Below are 23,256 nucleotides of genomic sequence, written 5' to 3' on the forward strand. Positions count from 1 at the left end.
TCACCAGGCTGGATAAGGAGCAGGTTACGGTTAGTTGTCTGTCAGGTGCCAGGATCCATCAAGTAACCTAAGCACTTAAGTCACTCAACCACAAGTATTGGTATGATTTCATCATAGTCTATGTGAGGAGTGAATGACTTGAGATGTACCTCACTGGATTACATAAAGAGAGACATGCCTGAGCTCTCAGACTGCGTGTCACAGGGAGGTATAAGCCTAGCCTTAAGCAGCATTCTACATTCTCCAAGGATGATGCCAAAGTACAAACAAAAAATGATTGACTTTAACAACTGGCTTAGCTTCTGCTTCAGTCCAATGGGATCCAATATATGTCAGCCTGAGAAGACATGGTTGACAGGCCACACTGCTTTGCCACAGATGGTCTGCTCCTGTCTCATCTAGGCTTTTGGATACTGGCAAAGGCATTAACCACCCCTATTTTGTCTTTTTTTAAGCAGTGTCAAAATAACCAATCTCCCAACATAACAAAATCCTGTCTAGATAAACTCAAGGTACTGTTGCTCAATGCTAGGAGTCTAAACAAAAAATGCACTCTCTGGAAGCACTCCTCGCTTTGGAAGATGCTAATCTCTGAGCAGCCACAGAGACATGGTTCAAAGACATGGAAAGCACCCAGCTGTGCAGGGGTACAATGCCTTCCATGTTTTCAGACCACAAACTGAGCATGAAAGAAACAAAGCAGGAGGTGTATCCATCTTCATTAAGGATAAGTACACCCTGAGACTAGTATCTGTGGTTGTGCTGCTGCGGTAGCATTGTCGCCTCACAGTAAGACGTTGTCCTGTTCGATTCTCAGCTAGAGAATCTTCTGTGTGGAGACATGCGTGAATGGGCGTACCTTCGTTGAAGGTTGTGTGTCAGCGCTTGCAACTCGGCATGTAAAAATCTACTGCCAATCATTAGCGGACCGGAGTTCCACTGTGGCGAACCCTAACCAGGAAAAGCTAAAAGACACAACAACACCCTGAGACTAGTCAAAGAGTATGACTCTCTTAAGCCATGTCCAACTATCTACAGGCAAAGCCTCCCACCACATCGTAGCTAGCTATCGGTCCCCCACCATGAAACAGAAAAAGCATTACGGCATACCTGGACTTACTGTGGTCACTTGCCATACAGTCCAACACCTTACGCATAGGTAATTTTAATTATCCTACCACTGACTGGGAAACATACACAACCATCCTACCACTGACTGGGAAACATACACAACCACAAACATGCTGGCTTAGGGGTTTTTGGATGTTGTCATGGTAAATGCTCTAGAACAGCTAGTCAGCACATCCATAAGAGGTGCAATTGTCCTGAACATGGTACTCACTAACATGGGACGGCACTGCATGTCCCCCATGTGATGTCCTCCTTGGTAAGATTGGACCACAAGTCAGTCTTCTTCAATGTAATTATAAGACCAGATACCACCATCACGCTCAAAAATGCTTATGAATTTTTCAAAGATAAATGACTTCTTACTAAGTGATGGTATAAGATGTTTCAAAGCCCCATTGAATGCTCATGATGAGGACTCCTATGTAGAGGTGTGCATCGATGTCATGTATAACCACTTAAGCAGTTGCATAGAATTAGGTGTACTGGATTAAAACCAGGTCTTGCAGAAAAAGGAGCCACCCTGGTGCACCCCTAGTATAAACAGGCTACTCAACAAGAGAAATAAACCAATGTCCAAGAACAGGTGGGAACTGGTTCAGTAGAAGAAGGAATCTCTCTCTAACTTAAAAAAAAAAAACAAATTAGAGATCTTGTCAAGTCCTCTAAAGCTAATTAAAAATTAGAAATAGCCTCACTAGCTAAGGATAATCTCAAGGCATTCTTTAACTATATCAGAAATCTAAAAGGGAATACCCAGCTATGTGCTGAACTGTTTGTGGATGGCACCACCCATACTCAACTGGAGGTAATAGCCAACCTGCTAGCTGACAGATTTGGAGAAAACTTCACCTCCCTGTCCCCTCCAGTCACCCCCTAAAATATAACTGCCACCATTCCTCAGCCTATTATTCCAAGAGAGCAGGTCATCTCTGAACTATCCAAGGCCAAAAATGTGGCATCAATTGGACCAGACAGCATCCATTGAGTACAATCCCTTTTAAACAACTTAAAACATGACCTAACAGGCCCACTTAGATCCCTGTTTAACCACAGCCTGAGGACTGGCTATGTTCTGGCTGAATGGGGAGCAGCAACAGTAATCCCTCTGTACAAAGGGGGACCATCAATCGACCTTGGGAATTATAGGCCCATAAGCTTGACTAGCCTCATCTGCAAGGCCATGGAAAGAATCATTGTGAACCTTATTAAGAAGGACATAGGTAATCTCCAAATTCTGGATCCAACCAAGTTCAGATTCATTAAAGGTAGTTCATGCCTATTAAACACTTCTTCAAGAAATTCACCAAGGCCCTGGACGAGGGAATAACAGTGCATACCACCTATCTTGAGCTAGCCAAGGCATTTGACACAATTCCCCCAATCAGGTATTATAGAAAAGCTCTCCCATTTGGCATTTAATCCCTACATTACCAGATGATTAGTCAACTGGCTCACCTCGAGGGCATATACTATTAAAGTTGGTGACTTCACCGCTAGCAAAAGACCAGTCACCAGTGGCATACCACAAGGTTCTGTGTTGGCCCCCTTACTGTTCAGACTTTATTTCTCAGAAGTCCAGGCAAACTTGGATGGCCTGTGGCTGACCTAGTTCACTGACTACTACAAACTGGGAGCAACCATTGACTCCCAACAATGATACTGCAGACAGGGTTAACACAGACAAATGATTAATGCCAAAGACATGTATTAAAGCTAAATGCAAAAAAAAAAAATGCATTATTATTCCCTTTGGGAAAGCTGACATCCCTGTTAATTATATTATAGACAACATCCCCCTAAGTTTAGACCCACTGGTACATGACCTGGGTACAGTAATTTGAACTCTGACCTTCACATATCCACAGTAATAAGGACATCCTTCTATGTAGCACACCTTGTTAGTAAAAACATTACATCTAAACCTAAGGAAGTTATAATTCCATTACACTCGGCCCTCATCAGACCAATAATTGAGTACAATGCTTCCTTTTGCATGTACCTCAGCAGACACCTGCAACAACTGGAGAGATCACAGAGGTTTCTCACCAAGAAGTTACAGGGTACACAACACAAGTCTTATGCAGAAAGACTGAAAGCCCTGTCACTGTATCCTGTCTTCTGTAGGTTGCTAAGGGGTGACCTGTGCCTGACTTACAGGGCAGTATCTGACCTGGCCCAGATGGAAATGCAACATATTTGTAAATCAAACTGCATGAGCATCATTCATTGCAGGGATCTTAACCTAGCCTCTGGAAAGAACAAGTAATGCTGGAGAGTTAGATAGATACGTCTCCCAGAGACTGCCACTTCTCTGGAAAAGCTTCCAATTCACATAAAAAACAGGACTCCTCCCTGTCCCTATTCAAATGCAATCTAGATCGATATATGGGTGACCGCAAATTCACTCCTGGAGTGGCACCCATGTCCCTCCTGGACAGAAGAAGTTGGTACTAACAACCATAAACCCTTACCTCTGCAAACTTCACACACCTAACCATTGACAGTTAGGGCAACTCAGGATAAATATGGCTAGGCTTGTAAGGGCTCTAGGGCCATTAGTCTATAACCTACTATGAACCTATGAATAGAGAACAGACGCTGCAGTTAAAAAAGGGATCATTAGTAGGGCATATAAAATACTGCACAGTAAGTATAGGAATCAATCAGAGGAGGTTAAAAAAGATTAAGGAGAAAGATTAGAGATGCAATTCATAAGGCAACAATGGGAGGATGGATGCTTTCATCCACAACCTCTTATAATAAAGATTATCACCAAATATAGTACAGTACAAGAGAAATGCAAGTAATACAAATGCACGTCAGCATTGTAATACAGAAGGATATAGACACTTTCTGTCTGTCTTATCTGCTTACTAAGTAAGAAGGCTGTTCCAAAGACCCTTTGCAGCCACAACCTGAGCCATTGGCAAGACAAATTTTACACAGCTGTGCACAACATGTATTTATTGTATTTATTATTTATTTAACATTTGTTTACAAGGATAGTGCGACTGGACTGTAAGTGTCCATTTTCGGCAGAGTCCTGGGGAGAAAAGCTCCATACAGTAAACATAGTAAACAGTAACACCATGATAACAGTAACAGGTTACAAGGTTTACATGGTAACGGCAGGTAGTAAACATGCAGTTTGAGAGTAATCAATTTAGGAATACAAGTTGAAGTACACGTTTTTGGGCATAGCACATTCATGGATCAGCACAGGTACAATATATGTGCAGACAGTAGCATAGTGAGAACATGTTTAAAATATATACAATGAGCGCCGTCAGTTGAGCACAATACCTGTAGAGAATAAAGTGAAGATGACAGTGAAAATATACCAGATACTGACACAGTATGAGTCGAAACACAGAATATGTAATTCTAAATATAGAATTTCTAGGCACAATGAAGTAATTATTCTAAATCAAATCAAAAATATGTACTACCATGTATACAGTTTACAATACATACAATTGCAAGACTATCCGTCACCTACCAATATGACAGAGGCAGCTAAAACATAATGTAGTTCAGTTGCAGGAATTCTAAAACTGTGAATGCTGAGAAGCATTTGCATCTAGAAATTATTTCAGAAAGGATTTCAATGTATACATTAAAAAGAATAAGATGTGTATGGGTACGCGTCTAACCTGATGTGGAAATGCTTTTCAAAGTTTAGAAGGACAGATAGAACCTGCCCAGCTGCTGCCCTTGGGCTATGTACTGAAGGAGGGGCATATACAAATGGACTGAAGAATGGAAGCATGGTGGATCAGGGCGTGTTCCTAGCCTTAGAGAATTAGCTAACAGCAGACACTATTTCTGAATGGATACTTTACAGACCAGGGAAGAGCTTATGAAGGTAGGTAGCCCTATGTAAGACAGATGGGCATTTAGCTTTACCTGGAGTTTAACAGCAGTTCTCCTTGATTGACGCACATATCCTGTGATGGGTGTTGCATTTATCAGTGATGATAAGGGCTGAGTTTATTCCCATACAGATGTATAGCATATGATTTTCCATGAGAATTCTGTCTGACAAAGTTGTCAAAACGTTGGTTCTATTTATTATAATAAAATTTAATACAATGGACCAGCAACTGGGATCAAATTTGTTCAGTCAATGTAATTTTTTTTTACCTTTCATAAAAGACCCAAAGAAATGGTGAGATTTTTTTTTTTTTATTTTGATTGAATGTTTTGTCTCCTCTGTATAGAATCTCAATAGTCTGTGAATATCTAGGGTCTATGAATAGTTTTCTCCATCACTTCCATATTTATGACAAATCACTGACAGCTGAATTGACTGATTAAAAAAAATTGTAGACCACTACAGAAATGAAAGATGGACTGCTAATTATAAGACCCTCTCATTATGAAACTGTAAGATGGTTGGCACATCATTGCTTGCAAGTTCAGAATTCCTCCTACCTAAAATGAATACTACAGAATTTTCTATGAAAGGTATGTTAGGTCTGTTGAATCTGCTGGCATAAGCCCGCTCCCCATAACAATTATAAAACAATATATTATTACAGCTTGAACTAAAACAAATATACAACATAAAATCAGATCTTGTTGTGATCTGACACGTCATTCTGAGCAGACAGTTTATAGGATAACCATTCTTTTAATGAAACTAGCAAAATAGGATTTCCAGTACATCACTTTAACCCAGCCATTTCAAGAATTTCAAATTACAGACTGAAAGATGGGAACTGTAGAAAATGTTCATGTTCTGTGCCAGGTAAACAATCTATACCATATTCTTTTTCACAAGCTGAGATCTACCTACATACAGTATGTAAACCGTTACATGTAAATTAAACTGAAAAAAATTATCATTCACTATTTCTTTATCATGTTACAATGATATCCAGCTACTTAGTATCTGTAGACAAGTAAGACCAAATCAAGCTAACTGGTTTCACACTTCTTTACACATACACTCCAGTGTGCTGTCATGGACAAGGGATACATACTGATAAAGAGTGACAGGCCTCAGCATTTATATTAAACATGGTTATTAAAACTCTGAGAATATTCCCCTTGGCAAGTATCCTCATTTTATTAAATGCAAATTATTCAACTCTTAAACCATAACTGCAACCACATGGAATAACTACCCACAACTGACAGACATTGTGGATACAAAGGCATGTCTGGAAACATAAATGCTTGTCAGTTCTTATCTATACAAACTCCTAAAAGACCTCTGGAAAAGAAAATAACATTCCGGTTGGGAGCCTGCATGCTATATACCAGGAGTAGGAACTGTTCTTGTATGAGGTGTAACATGGATTTTTATATCAATTAATACAATGGAATAGCCTGCAAATGTTCCTGTCCTACAAATAGACAGCACACTTCTCACTTATCCTGATGGCAGTATTCTAACCTTAGCTATTAATCTTTCTGTACAAGGGTATGTGAGAAGCTGGTCACAGCAGCATATACAGAATTATGGCCCAGTACAAAGATACCTGACCACTGACTTACTGACAACTGTTTCCAAATATTTTGAGTCTGTAGTTAAGAATATTTGTTTTGCCTAAAATAACTGACATGCAGACCTCAATATGCAATATGCAGAAGAAAAAAGTATAAAATATTTCTACTTTATGTTATCTTGTGGGCAAGTTGACCATAATGTATAAATAGGTGAAAAACTAAACTCTTCCGTTTAGGAATGGTCTGCTATTTTGACAAACATTAAAACAAACTTTTTTACCCAGACTGCAAAGCTGTACTTCTGCATCCATCGCTATTAAATCTTCTGAGAGCTGTCTCTTCTTAAATGTACGAATGAAGCTCATTCATTCATTCTTACACTTAACATGTATTGCTGCATTTTGTAATTTTGCTTTTACAGCCTGGACAGTGACTGAAATGTGTCCTTATGGATCATTTTATTATCCATAAACAAAACAACTAACAAAAATACATAAATACATACATTCATACATAAATAACAGTTGAAAGATCAATAGACAACCATCAACAGAAATATACTGAAGTACATGATTCTTGAGATGTGCATGTGACGACCGTGCCCTGGCCCAGCAATCAAGGAGCCTCAATCTTCACCACTAACACCAGGGAGGTCATCTCATATAAGAGGAAAGGATAACCAATACACACAGTAAAGTACAATTTCCCTTAAGTGCACACAGAGATCACAGTCAGTCTGGGGCTGGCTGCTCCCTTGCTCACCAGGTCCCCAATAAGACTCCCCACTGGCACAGCTATAGGGTCCAGGTCTCAGCCTAACTGGGCAAGCTAGAACCTCCAGTACCCTCTCTGTCCAACCAGTGCGTCGTGTCCCTGCCAAGTAGCTGACACAACATACACACACTTTGAGATAAGTATTTATACAACTTCACAGACACTCCTGGGAAAGGCTGACACAGAATCTCCAGCTGTGCCCCTTTACCCAGACCATACGGTAGTAATCCCTGCCACCACCCAGCTAATAATATCAGCTACTAAAAGGCCCTTAAAAGGGTGTCCAATTATTACTGTGCAATATTAATATCCAATGGTAATGTGACTATACAGTCTAAGGCTTATTGGAAGGGTTAGACAGTAAACTCTATAAATATATAATGTACTCTAAAGCATACTTCATCGATACACAAAGCAGCCACAGGTAGAAGGTTTTAAAAATATTTAATAATAAATAATCTACTACACCACAGAGATATCTAACAGTTCACAGATCACACAGAAACTTAAAATAATACAGTAGGACAGGTCTGGTTTCAAAGAAAAATACCTAATTAATCTTTACTAGCTTTAACTATTCCTACAAGATATCACAGTGCTACAAACTTACATGTGAGCATAAGTAGAGTGCTGATAAGTTAGATGTCCACATCAAAATGCCTGCAGGTCTCTTGTGAGAAATAGTATTTAAACATTACTAATAAACATGTCTCTAAGGCCCTCCCAAAATTACATCATTTTTGGCACACGTTTTCCCAGTAATCATATTGCATCATCTTAACACCTGGTCTGAGTTCTCAGGCCACAAACTGCATTATTTAGCAATCTAACCCCTCCTCAGAAACTTACAACAATACAAGACATTTCACATGTATATGCTAACAGAAACTAAAGCAATAAAAGCACCTTCCATCTAAATTCTGGTCATAAACTTTAGCCTTAAAACCATGGGCATGAAATCTTCATCCAGCTGCCCTCGGGCCAAATTCTAACATGAAAGGATACAGCATGCTTCACTGGGCCAGGAGAGTGCAATGTTGTCACATATTTTGCAGTTCCACATTTCACAGTGTTTTTTTACATTTAAAAACACAAGTCTGTATTTTAAATTTATTTATACAGTTGATAGAATTATATATCAAATTCTATTTGACTAGGCTGGCAGCCTTTGCCCATCTCTCCCCAGTCGTCACAGTGCACATGGTGACCCTTGGGTTCATATGAGAATATTAAGCTAACTGCCCTGAAGAGCCATTTTAAGCCTAACCAATAACCCCAGGCCAGAATTACATACTGCACCTTGTGTCTATGAGGTGAAGACCTTAACCACTATGCCAAACCCACCCTTTATTCTCTGCTCCAAGTATTACAGTACACGAGTACCAATACACTGCAAGTACGGCTACCTACAACAGTGTACTTGGTAATACAGGCAATGTCGAAAAACCTTACTTAAAAAACATATAGCTAATAACCAAGTTAAACAGCAAGGAAGAAGGGTACTGTCAGATCAGTCAAACAGTTTCAATATTTTTTCACCTATTGGTTATCTATGCATTATGTCAAATGCTACCTTTGTGAATATGTTATTAAGATTCAGTAAAATTATTGTCTAAATGTTTCAACCCCTATGAACATCAGCACATAATGATCACAGTGTTTGAGCAGGTTTTAATATTTAATGTCTGCTTTGAAATCTGAATTGCAATCATGCATGCTATGAAAGCAGCTTTTTATAATAAAGGACAAGAAAAGATACAGATTAAAACTGAGAGGAAAATGTGATAAACATAGCCAATCTATATAGGACGAATTGAAAGGTATGGTTCCCTTGGCATGTAACAATACTTTTATAAATCCAGATTAAAATCCAAATAGTAGTAGACTGTGAAAATAAATTTTTTAGAGACTCCAGGATAATAATAAAACATTCTTCTGCCACATAGTGAAATCCACCTATGAATGCTCGCATCCTAATTTACATGCAGAAAATACACTTATTAAACAACAATCAACTAAAACTGTGTAATTCTTATAGAGAACATCCACTTGGATGTGAGGGATTTCCTAAACTATAATCCCACTATAGAAGATACTCATTTATATAACAATGCTTTTGAAGACATAATAGCTATTCAATCCTCTTACAAAAAAACACTCTCATATTTCAAAATACACCGTGCCTCTTTTGTTTCCACGTTTAGATGTAAACATTCTTAGTGTAACAGAAATTTTCATCTTTTAAAATTATACAAATCATGAAACTGTTCAAACAGCCCTCATGTATTCTTCAAAACAATTTGCAGCTGTAGCATTTAAATTCCCATGACTACACTCCGTGATATACTGCTTAAGTTTTACTTGTCTTTCTATTTTGCCTATAAAACATAAATTACAGTTACAGCTAATTCTATAAAACAGTGTGTCTGAATAACAAAAAATATTGTATTGTTCATATTTGTGTACATCCCCACTGTGTCTGGCCTATCCTTTCTTTAACTTCTGTGCTAGACTTTCACCATTACAATAAGCCATTAAAGGTGTTTTGCTGCAATTACAGCAAAAAATAGTTTATTTTCTCTAATATGGGGTCTGTAAGACATTCCAATATTTAATAAACTCACATATTTTGACAGAAACAAATGTCATTCATTCATTCACTGATAACTCAATTAATCCATTTCAAGGCCACAGGGATAATCTATTACAGCACTCAAAGGGTACAAAGCATTGAACGTTACCCTGAATAGGGTGCTAACCCATTACAGAAACACACATACATACACCATTGACAGCCACACACACACACACACACACACACACACACCTGCACTCTCATGTAGACACACACACACACACAGACACAGAGACACGTACATACACACAGTCACACACATACACACACATACCTGCACTCTCATGCAGATACCCTCGCAGACACACACAGACACGCACACACACACACACACACACACACACACACACTCACATAGATACTCACACAGTCATAAGCACACAAGGACACACACACACACACACACACACACACACACACACACACACACACACACACACACGCACACACACACACACACACACACAGGTCTACTTCATAGTATCAAAAACCCGCTTACACAAAATCTGACATGATCGAGAAGACAAGAACGAAACAGCAGTTCATCGACTACTCACATCACAGACAGTTTACTGAGGGAAAGGAGACAGTCAGCCAACAGTTGTAAGTTTGCTTCTTTCTCCACTATACTGCGATCTCAGAGTTGGCATATTCAGTTAGAATGGGTGTGGGGGGGCAGCCTCTCACATTGAGGGGTGTAAGGGGTGAAGCCCCCCATTTGTGTGGGTTCTTAGTGTTTCGCTGTGGTTTGTTTTGAATGTTGGCCAACTGCCTCCTTTCCCTTGGTAAATTGGTAAACTGTCGGTGATATGAGGAGTCAATGAACTGCCATTTTGCTGCTGTGATCTCGATCATATCAGTTTTCATGTAAGTGGGCTTTCAATAGACCCACACACACACAGACACACACACACACACACACACACACACACACACACACACACACACACACACACACACACACACACAGGTCTACTTAATACTATCAAAAACCCAATTACACAAAATGTGACATGATCGAGACGACAAGAGTGAAACGGCAGGTCATCTATTCCTCACATCACAGTTTATAGAGAGAAAGGAGGCAGTCAGCCACCAGTTGTACGTTTGCTCCTTTCTCCACTATAGTGCGATCACAGAGTTGTCATATTTAGTTAGGGTGGGTGTGGAGGGTGAAGCCCCCCCATTTGTGTGGGTTTGTAGTGTTTCACTGTGGTTTGTTTTGAATGTTGGCCGATTGCCTCCTTTCCCTCGGTAAACTGCCAGTGATGTGAGGAGTCAATGATCTGCCATTTCACTGTTGTTATATCGATCATGTCAGTTTTCATGTAAGCAGGTTTTTGAAATTATAAAGTAGACCCACACACACACTTATATACACTGCATACACCTGTGGACAATCAGAAGGATCATCAGTTCGCCTCATGCATGTCTTTGGGGTATAGAAGACGGCTGGAGTACGCAGCAAAACACACACACATTCATTTCATTATTTGTTTTTTCCCTGTATAAACTACATAAACGAAAGAGAAATACTGTCAATATGAAGCAGTATACCTACCAAGCTATTCTCACCAACAAAGTGGTAAACATCGACATCAAATAAAATACCTAAGTTATCTGTGGAGGACATATTTTGTACCTCTATCATATTATAGAACTGTATCCATTTAAGAAATCGTCACAAATGAACCCTTCTAAATAACCCATGACAGCCTGTAACACATCAAATACTTAGGAAAAAAGCTGAGAATAAATGTCATTCCTTTTAATAAAACAGTCTACTGAATGCCTGTAACAGAGGTCCCTGAAGAACTGATCACGATGCCTGTGTGTTGCATAAATGGTGATTTATTGTGCTTGGCTGGTTGTAATTCACCTTATCCTGAGTCATCTCCAGTTGTAACTGATGAAGATACCAACAAAGAACCCAAAATCAATGCACCTGTTGATGATGATGTCACAAAAGAGACACAGAGACACTGTGTTTCCTACATCCCTTCTGAATAGCCCTTTTTTAACTACAGCATGTTGACATTTAAGTAGATGCTCATTACATAGTTTTAAATTACTGTACATTAATCAGAGTGTAATTATGGATGGGAGAACTCCTAGCAGGACTTCACTGTAAAATGCTAGAGCAATGCTTTGTTTTAATTGCAGAATCTTTAATAAGGCTTATTTTAAAAATATTTCAAAAGGATTATGGCTGTCTGATGAATCTAGACACACTGAAGAAGAGTCCATGATTATTTGTTTACCCTTTATTAATATGATACAAGGCCGACCCCACAGTCTTCCACTATAAAACACGAGTTTACCACATATCATCCTCAAGCTATTTGTAATGATGCCTAAAGTACATTTCTGTAGCAGTCAGCAAATAAAGTACAATAAAGCTCCAACTCTAAAAACTCCAATAAAACCAAAGCATGTCACCTTCTGAAGTTGACACATAAGTTAGGAAGATAAGTGATAATAATGTTTATTATCTATCTGTTGTCATATTCACTTCTTTTTATTTCTGTATACCCATAACTCTCCTCTGTGGCTGTGACCCCTGTTCTTTGTAAGAATTAACTCAAGAAGCCACTATACTGAAAGCGAGGCTCATTATCATTGGAAGACTGAGACACGTTCACCATTCGGTCAGTTTCTAAATATTTCACTAAGAAGAATTCTGCACTACTCTTTTAAAGCACGGTCCTGGGCACGACGATTCTTCTCCACACACAGAGAGAAAATGCAAGGATTAGACACTTTAGACTTTATAAAATACTATCTGCTGAAAAAGAAATAGCCACTAAATGAAAAGATCTTTTTTATTTATAAAGTTAGAATGATCTACTGGAAATGTGAAGGAGATACAGACAGGACGGCCAGAGGAATAGCCAGTTATTCTGGTGTCCAGTACCCATCCCTGATCTGGCACCATCCTTCCAGCAACCTCAAACCAAAAAAAAAAAAGCCCTATTCCTTCCTTTTAAACTGTAGCAACATCTTGCTACTAAAAGCCCAGGCATGCATAGCTAAAGCACTTTAGTCCTGAAGTTCTGGGATGGGACTTAACTGAAAAAAAATATTTTTCCGTTTACAGTAAAAGTTATAGCAAACAGTTGCTACAGTCGTAGTATGCAGTGTATACAGTTTATGCCACACAAGTAGCGCTAAGGAAGGGTTTCAATTCTGTCCCCAATTGCAAAACTGCCATTGATTTCCAAATGCTGGTATTGCACTGAAAACCATCATGATCACATCCTCTAATACTTTGCGGCTGGGGCAACTAACCAGTTCACCCTACTCCAGCTAGTCTACTGAGTGGGGGCAAAGCATTCATGAACAATTTTTTTCTGAAACAAATTTGTTCCAAAAATAAGTGACTTCAACTGCTGATCTTTTTTTTAAGAAAAACAGGATACTTCACTACTGGACATTTTATATATTGTGAAATATGCTTTTTATTGGTGGAATCTTGCTGTGTTTTAAATTACAAAAACAGGGCATCTCATTTATGAGAAAATGGGGGCAGGTCAGCCACCTAAGCTATGTAAGTAAATCAGATGTGTTTTTAAATAAATAGGGCTCTTTACTGCTGGAATGTGTTGAAATATCACTTTACCTAGAGGAAATAAAACCATTGCTGGTGTATATTAAGTGGGAACTGCTAAATGTGGGGTAAAACTAGGGCAGTAGTTTACATAAAGGAACAGGAAATGTCCTGCCTCTCCCTGTTTATGCAGGCAGACCAGATTTGGGCAGTTTTGTCTTGTGAAGAAACAAAGAAAACCGGCAAAAGTCTTGAGATTTTAAGACAAAAAATGTTTCCTAAATGTCAACTAGCTTTTATTTTAGCAAAAAAAACTGAAGCTCGGTCCTTTGCACTGGTTGTGGATATGTCTTGTCCTGCAACATCTTAACTTCCTAAAAAAAATGTCTCAATTGTGCATCTGAAAAGGTGAAAAGTCACTTTTATGACAAGCTTTTTGTGCGTCATTAATAACTATGTGCAGCAATTTATGTTAACCTGTAAAATTATTTGGTAATGGTACTGTTGCATTACCCGTGATTTGTGCTCATATAATACTATGTTTTATATTGTCTTGTTTTTATCCTATGGCTAGTTGTGTCTTTCGGCTTTTCCCAGTTAGGGGTCGCCACAGCGGGACTCCGGTCCGCTAATGAATGGCAGTAGATTTTTACGTGCCGAGTTGCCAGCCCTGACGTACAACCTTCAATGAAGGTACACCCATTCACGCATGTCTCCACACAGAAAACGCTTTAGCTGAGAATCAAACAGGACAACGTCTTACTGTGAGGCGACAACGCTACTGCAGCACCACCACCGCAGTGTTTTATCCTATGGCTAGGAATTCGTTAATTATGTCTGTGACTTTTTTAAATATGTAATTGATGGTTGATTCTTATTGGCTGATTTGAATATTTATTGTAACCATTAACCTAGCTACTTTAAGCATTAAGAAAGAGCTTATGCTTAAAAGCTTTGCGTTTGTCTTATTAAAAACAAGTCTCGACTTTGTATTCCTAGTTTATTTTTGTTTTTGTTAAGGTGAAAGACTTGTTTCAGTTGTAAGATGTTAAGTAAAAAACTGCAAGAAGGACCCAACCAAGCAAGAGTCTTCACTGTGTAATATGTTAAACCTCCTGTAGTGCAGGCCCATGGAATATGTAAATGACCCCCTAAGGACATCCAAGTGTTTTAGGTACATGGTTTTCTGAATGTCCATGACTTTTCACTTTTTAATTTTTTCTGGCTACATTCAGGCCAGACCCCACTAGTTGTTTGGCTTTACTGGCCTAAATGAACTCATAAGGACATAAAAAGTAACAACCTCATGTCCAGACCTTAAAAGACAATTGCAATTATTTCTGAATGCTTGCAGTGTTCCTCTATCGGCATGTTGCTTACTACATAATCAGCTAATACACATGCCTGAAAGAAACAGAACATCCCATGCAATGCCTCCAATATTTTAAATTAACATTTTATGCTTAACCATGCATATATTTTTGCATAACAGCTATTATCATAACTTTCAAAGGTTTATTATTAGGGGGAACAGAACTGTTTTGTCTGAATTGCATTTCACACCTTTGCATATGATCTCAAACACAAAATTAAAGGTTCAAAATACTGAGGATTGATGTGAAACTGTACTAAAAGTGATCACCTATCTCAGCACATTGCTTTGATCTTTCACCAGAGAGTGCCTTAAGATGATGGCACTTGCACCTTGGCTCTTAACATCCTGCACACAGGTCTGCATCCTGAAGCAAAGAGCAACAATAGTACCTGGCGAGACTGTTGTTAGATGGCCCTGCTCTTCTGCATGGTACTGTGTATAGACTGCTGCCTACAGCAACAATATGCAGCTTAGTATTTGCCATCAAGGGGCACACGCACACATGATGGGCCTGCTCTTCTGCATGGTACTGTGTATAGAGTGCTGCCTACAGCAACAATATGCAGCTTAGTATTTGCCATCAAGGGGCACACGCACACATGATGGGCCTGCTCTTCTGCATGGTACTGTGTATAGAGTGCTGCCTACAGCAACAATATGCAGCTTAGTATTTGCCATCAAGGGGCACACGCACACATGATGGGCCTGCTCTTCTGCATGGTACTGTGTATAGAGTGCTGCCTACAGCAACAATATGCAGCTTAGTATTTGCCATCAAGGCACACACACATGATGGGCCTGCTCTTCTGCATGGTACTGTGTATAGAGTGCTGCCTACAGCAACAATATGCAGCTTAGTATTTGCCATCAAGGGACACACACACACACACACACACACACACACACACACACTCACGCGCACGCACACACACACACACACACACACACACACACACACACGTTCACATACACGCAGACACAAACACAAAAACACTCTCGTGCACATACACACAAACACACACATACACAGAAACCCTCTCACGTGCACATGCACACACACACACACACACACACACACACACACACACACACACACACACACACACACACACTTTCTCACATGCACGTGCACACACATACACACACACACAAATAAACACACACATGCGCTCGTACACACACACACACACACACACACACACACACAAACACACAAATGCGTGTGCGCACACACACACAACCACACATACACACACTCTCACATGCACATGTACACACACACACACACACACACACACACACACACACACACACACACACACTCTCCTCTTTGTCAACAATAAATTTCATAAAGTATTGTATTGTGACATGATTTTGCATTAAAATGACATGCTAGCTAATGATAGCACTATGTTCTGAACTGATATCAAAGGGGTTCTAAATTGGTATCTTCCCTTTGACATGGATCCAGCAGGTAGTGCCCATGGCAATAATGACACCAAGTCAGTAGCTATAAACAGTACCGATTGCACTAAATTGTATCTAAAACTGGGGAGACTGCAGTAGGCAGTGCCTAGAAGAACCTGTTACTGAGCACTGTTGTATGCACACTGTCATCTGTGGGGAGACAATTTGTTGCTCCACATGTGCAGTGAACACAAAAAGGAACTAAGGTAAATGAGGCTAGTCCTGAGGAAAACATTAAGCTTCAGGTGCTACTTCTGAGTTCCACTCACATACAGACACTCCTGCTAGATGGATATTAAGAAGTGTACCCCACTTTGGGACTTAGCATCTACTTCAGTTTGTTAGGAATAGAGGAACACTTGATGCAGAGAACAGCACTGAAATACGATTCCACCATCTTACCTTGGCACACTTGGAGGGGCTCTTGATGGTCTGGAGGGGAGTTGTGGTGGGGCTCCAAATGCATCGTTGCTATTGTTTGCGAATGGAGACAAAGGAGCAGGTCGCGATGGAACAGGTGGAGCCCCTGCTGACAGATTTAGAGGTGGGACACTGGGAGCCATCCCTCGCCCTGGCCTCACAGGTTGGGTGTTCAGCTGTGGCCTTCGCTGTGTTGTGGGACTTGGTGGAGGAGTTCTGTAGATACATAACCCAAAAAAAAAAATATTAAGAAACTGTCCACGATAGAAAAACATACAGATCAACACACACGCATGCACGTGTGCATACACACACACACACACACACACACACACACACACACACACACAAACACACACGCAATAAAAAAAAACACATTACGAAACTGTTCTCAACAGAAACACATACAAATAAAAACACACAGAAAAAAATATATTAACAAAACTGTCCACAATAGAAAAACATGCAGATAAACACAGTCATATGCACACATGCACACAGACACAAACACACACACACACACACACACACACACACACACACACACACACACACACACACACACACACACACACACACACACACACTCCAAGTAAAACATATTAAGAAACTTTTCATGATAAAAAAACATACAGATAAACAAACACACATCACACACAGAAAAAAAATGGTTAAGTCTGCTATGTCACAGTGAGATTTTAAGGTGTTCAGTGCATTGAAAAAGGCTATAGAACTCAAAGACAAAAAACATTAACAAAGCAACTGCACACGGATTTCTTGGAAATGTGGTTAGCACCATAACCCTGATTACCATGCACTATGTCCTACATTTCTAAAATTGGGCTGTCCTGTATTATGTAAACCCATAACCTTGACATAACACCTTACAATTCTTCCTCCATTGTCAAACATCAGTCATCCTACTTTAAGCAAATGTTCCTTCTTCAACTAATGCTACCAATTAGTGCCCAATGGCCAATATCTGACCCATAGGAAAAAGTACCAGAAATATTCAGCTTTGACCAAATGCTCAAACAAATACAACAATATGACGTCTAAGTGGACAAAAATAAGGTGTTAGGCCTAAATACGGTATTACAACTTCTATTTATTTGCTAAGAAACCAAATCTTTACTAATATGCACCAAACTGTCGTACCAGGTGCTACCATTTTAAATTTGAAACATGTCTTCAGGAATGCAGATCAGGCACTACTCCCACACAACTAGATTACTAGACATTCTCCCACAATACTGAGCAATGCTTTTACAATTACTCCTTCCTGTCTGAACTTTTGTGTATTTAAAACAGTTCTGACTCTGGCTTAGGTATTGGAACAGTTGGTAAAATGTTTAAGGTGTTTACCTTACAGACATAAAGTACAGCGTTTGATTCTCGCCTTTGAGGAAAAACGGCTTGCAAAGGCAGCTAGCTTAGTACTTATCTATGACACTTTGTCCAAGGTTCAGTACTTGACTCCCTCTTGTTCTCACTTTTTGTAAATTAAATACATTGAAATCATCCTCATAACAACTGTGCTGTGTATGCAGATGGTATATCGATTACTGATGCACACAGATCTACACTGACCTTAACCCCCCCCCCCTCCAAAAACAATTCATGTCCCTCAGAAGCTGACTTTCTAATGCCAGACTAGGTATCGACCTGCAAAAATCTATAGTTATGCTTCTAGGAACCCCAGAAAGATTAGTCTCAGCTCAAAATTTATTAATAACAGATCTATCTGGCATGCTGTTAGCAGTTACCACACAACAAACATACTCTGGGATCCTTCTTAACCAAAAAGTTTCCTTTCATATACATACAGAGCATCAGAGAACCCAACTCAAAGTTTTCTTCAAGAAAGAACATCTGACAGAACACTTGCATTTAGTGCTGGAAGATAAGAAGACGGTGGTTCTATTCTCACATTAGGTATTTGGAGTAGTTTTACAGTACTGGTAAAGCAGTACAACAGGGGGGTGGTTGCAATTATGAGTGTGCTGTCCTTGAATGAGACACTACCTCAAGGCCCTATTGGCCTAACATGGAGGTAGCTCAAGTGAACGTAAATGATTCTGTGGCACTTATCAAAACGAGTAGCTGAAGTTCCCCAGTGTCATGGACACATTTCTCTAGACAGTATGAATACCACCCTCATTCTCCCACTGAGGCTAACCTAGTCAACAAAGTATAAATAAATAAATAAAATCTACTAACAACCAGGAATAAATGTGCCACTGCTTGGGTTGAAATGTACATTGCTCGTAACTGCCAAGCTCTCTCTCCCCACAACACAGCTGCTTTTCAGTCCACATAAAACAAAATTCTTAAATTTATTCCTTTAGCAAACAGCAGAAAATGCTGCTGCACAACTGCAGACAGGGCTAACTAGCGGCCAGTAACGAAATGGCAATAGAGACCTTTTTGCTGAATTCAGTGACTTAAAACTCCTCAATGAAAACTACTGCCCCTCTAAAAAACAAGCTTCCAGCTAGGCACTCTGCTTAACCTCTTCCAAATGTAACAGTTACAGAGCTAGGAAGATCTTCCTACTTCCTGAAAATAGCAACAAGCCTTTTCTAAAACTAGTTCATAAAGTTAGTATTCTATGCTACAAAAAAGTGTAATCTTTATGGTTCACAACAATTTATGAAACAACTAAAACACAGTTTAAGGATGATTATAAATGCAGATGCTTTAGTCAAAGTCAAAAAGTCAAAAGTAACTTTATTGTCATTTAGATCTATGCAAGTGTAGATTAAATGAGACTCCATGCAATCTGCTCTTCATGGGACAGACAAAAAAGAAATCAAATACATAGAAAGACATAATTTAAAACAACATATAATATACTACCACCATCTTATAAATCAACTCTACACAAGTATATACAGTAGCTACATATATTCGTAGAAACACACACTTAAGATACTAAAAATACACATCTAGCAGCAAAGTTCAACTAATAGTATTACACATGAACCAAGTACCACATTTTGGGTGAACAAGCACACAGCAGTAGCAGCTGAAGAAAAAACATTGCACCTGGATTAGTAGTATAAATTATAATGGTTGGCTGGGCTTAATAACTAAAAGATAAAATAATAAAATAATATCTCACAGTAAATTTACATATGTCACTGTGAGTTTTCTAACTCAGGATAAGGTACCTACAACTGCCTTGGAGATATAAACGTAAATACTAGAAGACTGCTTGTCTGAACTTTGGAGTATGTAACTAGTGTTTACACTGGTCATGCTGTAAAATTAAATTGTTTTTGTTACATGCTGTTAAGATTTTAGGACTGTAGTCATGTCTACAATATCTACAACATTTATTTTTGACATAAATATACCTCTTATGGTTTTAATTGTATTCTTCCCTACAGTCCATGTTTGCACATTGCCTCTGCCAGATGGCTCAGGTTGTGACTGAAAAGGCTCAGACAGACCAGCTCAATTTCTCAGTTAACAAATGTTAAATAAATAAATAACAAATTAAGGCAGTTTGTAATTGATTCTGTGTCTGCAGTTTTCCAGCCGGTATTAGCACAACAGACTAAGTTAGGCGAGGGATCTGTGAGTTTTGTGAGCAGTAATAAAACTACCAAACTCCGTACAGCTGGTTTAGTTCCATGTGAAGAACAGCATTACAGGGTTGAATATTTCATTAAATCACAAAGAAAAGGTTCCCAGTGGTTAGATTCAGAGTTTCAATGACTTCATACAGTTAATAGAAATAAAACAGACAGAAAGGAATTAAAATGCAACTCTCCCGCCCAAAACCAAAACTCCAAACACGAATGAACCTTTAACCTACATCTTAGTACGGCACGAAGGCTAAATTCACTCCTCCCATTGCTGAAATGGGCCCTGGAGAGGCAAGAATGCCAAATCATTTTACAGTGAGCTCTTTTGTTACCTTAGGATTTTTTTATATATATATATATATATATATATATATATATATATCAAACTCACAATCTGGAATCTCTTCACCACAGTCAGTTAAGTAACAGTAAACCCAGGAAGGAGGCTAGAGAAGTATTATTTTTGCCAGGTACCACTTTCAGGAAACATGAAATGTATTAACTAAGAGAAAACACTGTTCTGGAGTCTGTTAAAGCTTCTGTATGAGACAACATATAAAATACATACTTAGTAGAGAAATTCTATATTAGTGATGATTGGGTACTTGGCAGTGCAGTGACTCAGCTTTAGGGACCAGGGTTCAATCCTCATCACTAATCTCTGTGCAGAATTTACATGTCTGCATGGGATTTCTTTGAATATTCATTTCCTCCCACCTTGTGACAGGTCACTGCTAAAAAGGATCGGGTTAAAATCCAGTTGAAAACAATAAATCAAAATAAATTACATATTACAATGTAATAACATTTACATGTAATCATCCAGCACAACATGGAACTGTTTACAGAAAAAGAAGTCTAACTGATGGTTAAAGGGTTTGTGAGCACATGCAGGAAGTTGGATAACAAAACAAACGGTAGATTCAAAAAATCTAAAGCTTCCAGATTAACAGGAATGCCAGCAGCATTTTGTCCACTCTAGCAGACATCATCAGACAGAGGAAAGAGATGCAACAACCATTTATATTCACAGCAGACATAATGATTAGTAATACGCACATTATGTAAGTTAACATAACAAAAGGGTCAAAGTCTGTAGGATCCAGAACTGACCAGTAATGAGAACTGCTATGCAGTAGGGGCAGGCCAATGAGGGAAAAGCCAAGCTTGATGGAAAGGGGTAAGATGGATAAAGAGGCCGGCAATCCAGGAGATAAAAGTATTTTCAAACTAGCCAGCCTGTTGTAATAGATTTTAAATGCAGCTCTGGTAGGCAGGATAGGCATGCCCATCCTGGGGAGAGCCAATCACAGTTTGTAGCAGTCCTTCAGAGGAAAGAGGTGAGCCCATGTATGGGGGACTATGTATACGGTGCACACATCTGCTGACTGGTGGCGGCCATCATCAAGCAATGCACAGGAGCGTGCACTTATATAGGGGAAGGCACAGTGGTCCCCACAGTGATGAAGGCTGCATATTGTCTCCAATGGGGGGGGGGGGGGTAGGTTAATAACAAAATGCCAGCAAGGACATAGGCACCTCTCATGGTTGCCTAAGTGAAGCCTGATGACCTCCCCCTGATAACTCTGAAAAATGGGATAAAGTCTGATTCAGGAGTCTTCATGCTCAGCAGGCACACAGGCAAAGTATAAAGAAAAAAATATTTTCAAATCAGCTATTCAGACTTCAGATCAAGAAAACCAATGAGGTCAGCTGTTTGGTGTATGTGACCAATGAAAATAAAGTTTAATAGATTGTGAACAAGCAAACTGGGTAAAACATAGTTTTCTGAGAAAAGTAATTTTCAAAGCCAGCCAAGCACATCATAGGATGAATTAACCAGTGGTGGTGAGATACCCTGTCTGCACAACCAATGAGAAGTTCAAGCAGCAAAGGGAACCAGTAGAAAGGCAACCTGAGGCTAGAGTCCCTTAACAGACTATGTACTGTAACTAGCCCTAAGCCTAGAGCTTCGTAAAGGTGTACTGATATCTTTAACGGAGTACGTACTGTTACTAACACTAGTCCTACAGCTTGGTAAAGGTGTACTGATACCTTTAACGGAGTACGTACTGTTACTAACACTAGTCCTACAGCTTGGTAAAGGTGTACTGATATCTTTAGCAGATGCACTGTTACTAACACTAGTCCTACAGCTTGGTAAAGGTGTACTGATATCTTTAACGGAGTACGTACTGTTACTAACACTAGTCCTACAGCTTGGTAAAGGTGTACTGATATCTTTAACGGAGTACGTACTGTTACTAACACTAGTCCTACAGCTTGGTAAAGGTGTACTGATATCTTTAACAGAGTACGTACTGTTACTAACACTAGTCCTACAGCTTGGTAAAGGTGTATTGATATCTTTAACGGAGTACATACTGTTACTAACACTAGTCCTACACCTTGGTAAAGGTGTACTGATATCTTTAACGGAGTACGTACTGTTACTAACACTAGTCCTACAGCTTGGTAAAGGTGTACTGATATCTTTAACAGAGTATGCACTGTTACTAACACTAGACCTACAGCTTGGTAAAGTGTACTGATATCTTTAACGGAGTATGTACTGTTACTAGCCCTAAGCCTAGAGCTTCGTAAAGGTGTACTGATATCTTTAACGGAGTACGTGCTGTTACTAACACTAGTCCTATAGCTTGGTAAAGGTGTACTGATATCTTTAATGGAGTACATACTGTTACTAACACTAGTCCTACACCTTGGTAAAGGTGTACTGATATCTTTAACGGAGTATGTACTGTTACTAACACTAGTCCTACAGCTTGGTAAAGGTGTACTGATATCTTTAACAAAGTATGTACTGTTACTAACACTAGACCTACAGCTTGGTAAAGGT

General features: G+C 39.3%; 1 protein-coding gene across 3 annotated transcripts in view; it reads right to left on the minus strand.

The window, feature by feature from the left end:
- Nucleotides 1–23,256, minus strand: part of DNM3 (dynamin 3) — a 2,680,418-nt gene that overhangs the window by 224,145 nt on the left and 2,433,017 nt on the right. For 2 of the 3 annotated variants that reach the window (XM_044085219.1, XM_044085218.1), the window contains exon 19: nt 16,786–17,019. The exons of the other annotated variant lie outside the window; for it this stretch is intronic. In XM_044085219.1, the coding sequence (XP_043941154.1) occupies nt 16,786–17,019 (234 nt within the window). The remainder of the gene's footprint in view (nt 1–16,785; nt 17,020–23,256) is intronic. 3 annotated transcript variants of the gene reach the window in all.

This window comes from Protopterus annectens, chromosome 10.part0 (assembly GCF_019279795.1).
Source record: "Protopterus annectens isolate FY-2018-M chromosome 10.part0, PAN1.0, whole genome shotgun sequence".
In the NCBI taxonomy this organism is placed as follows: Eukaryota; Metazoa; Chordata; order Ceratodontiformes; family Protopteridae; genus Protopterus; species Protopterus annectens.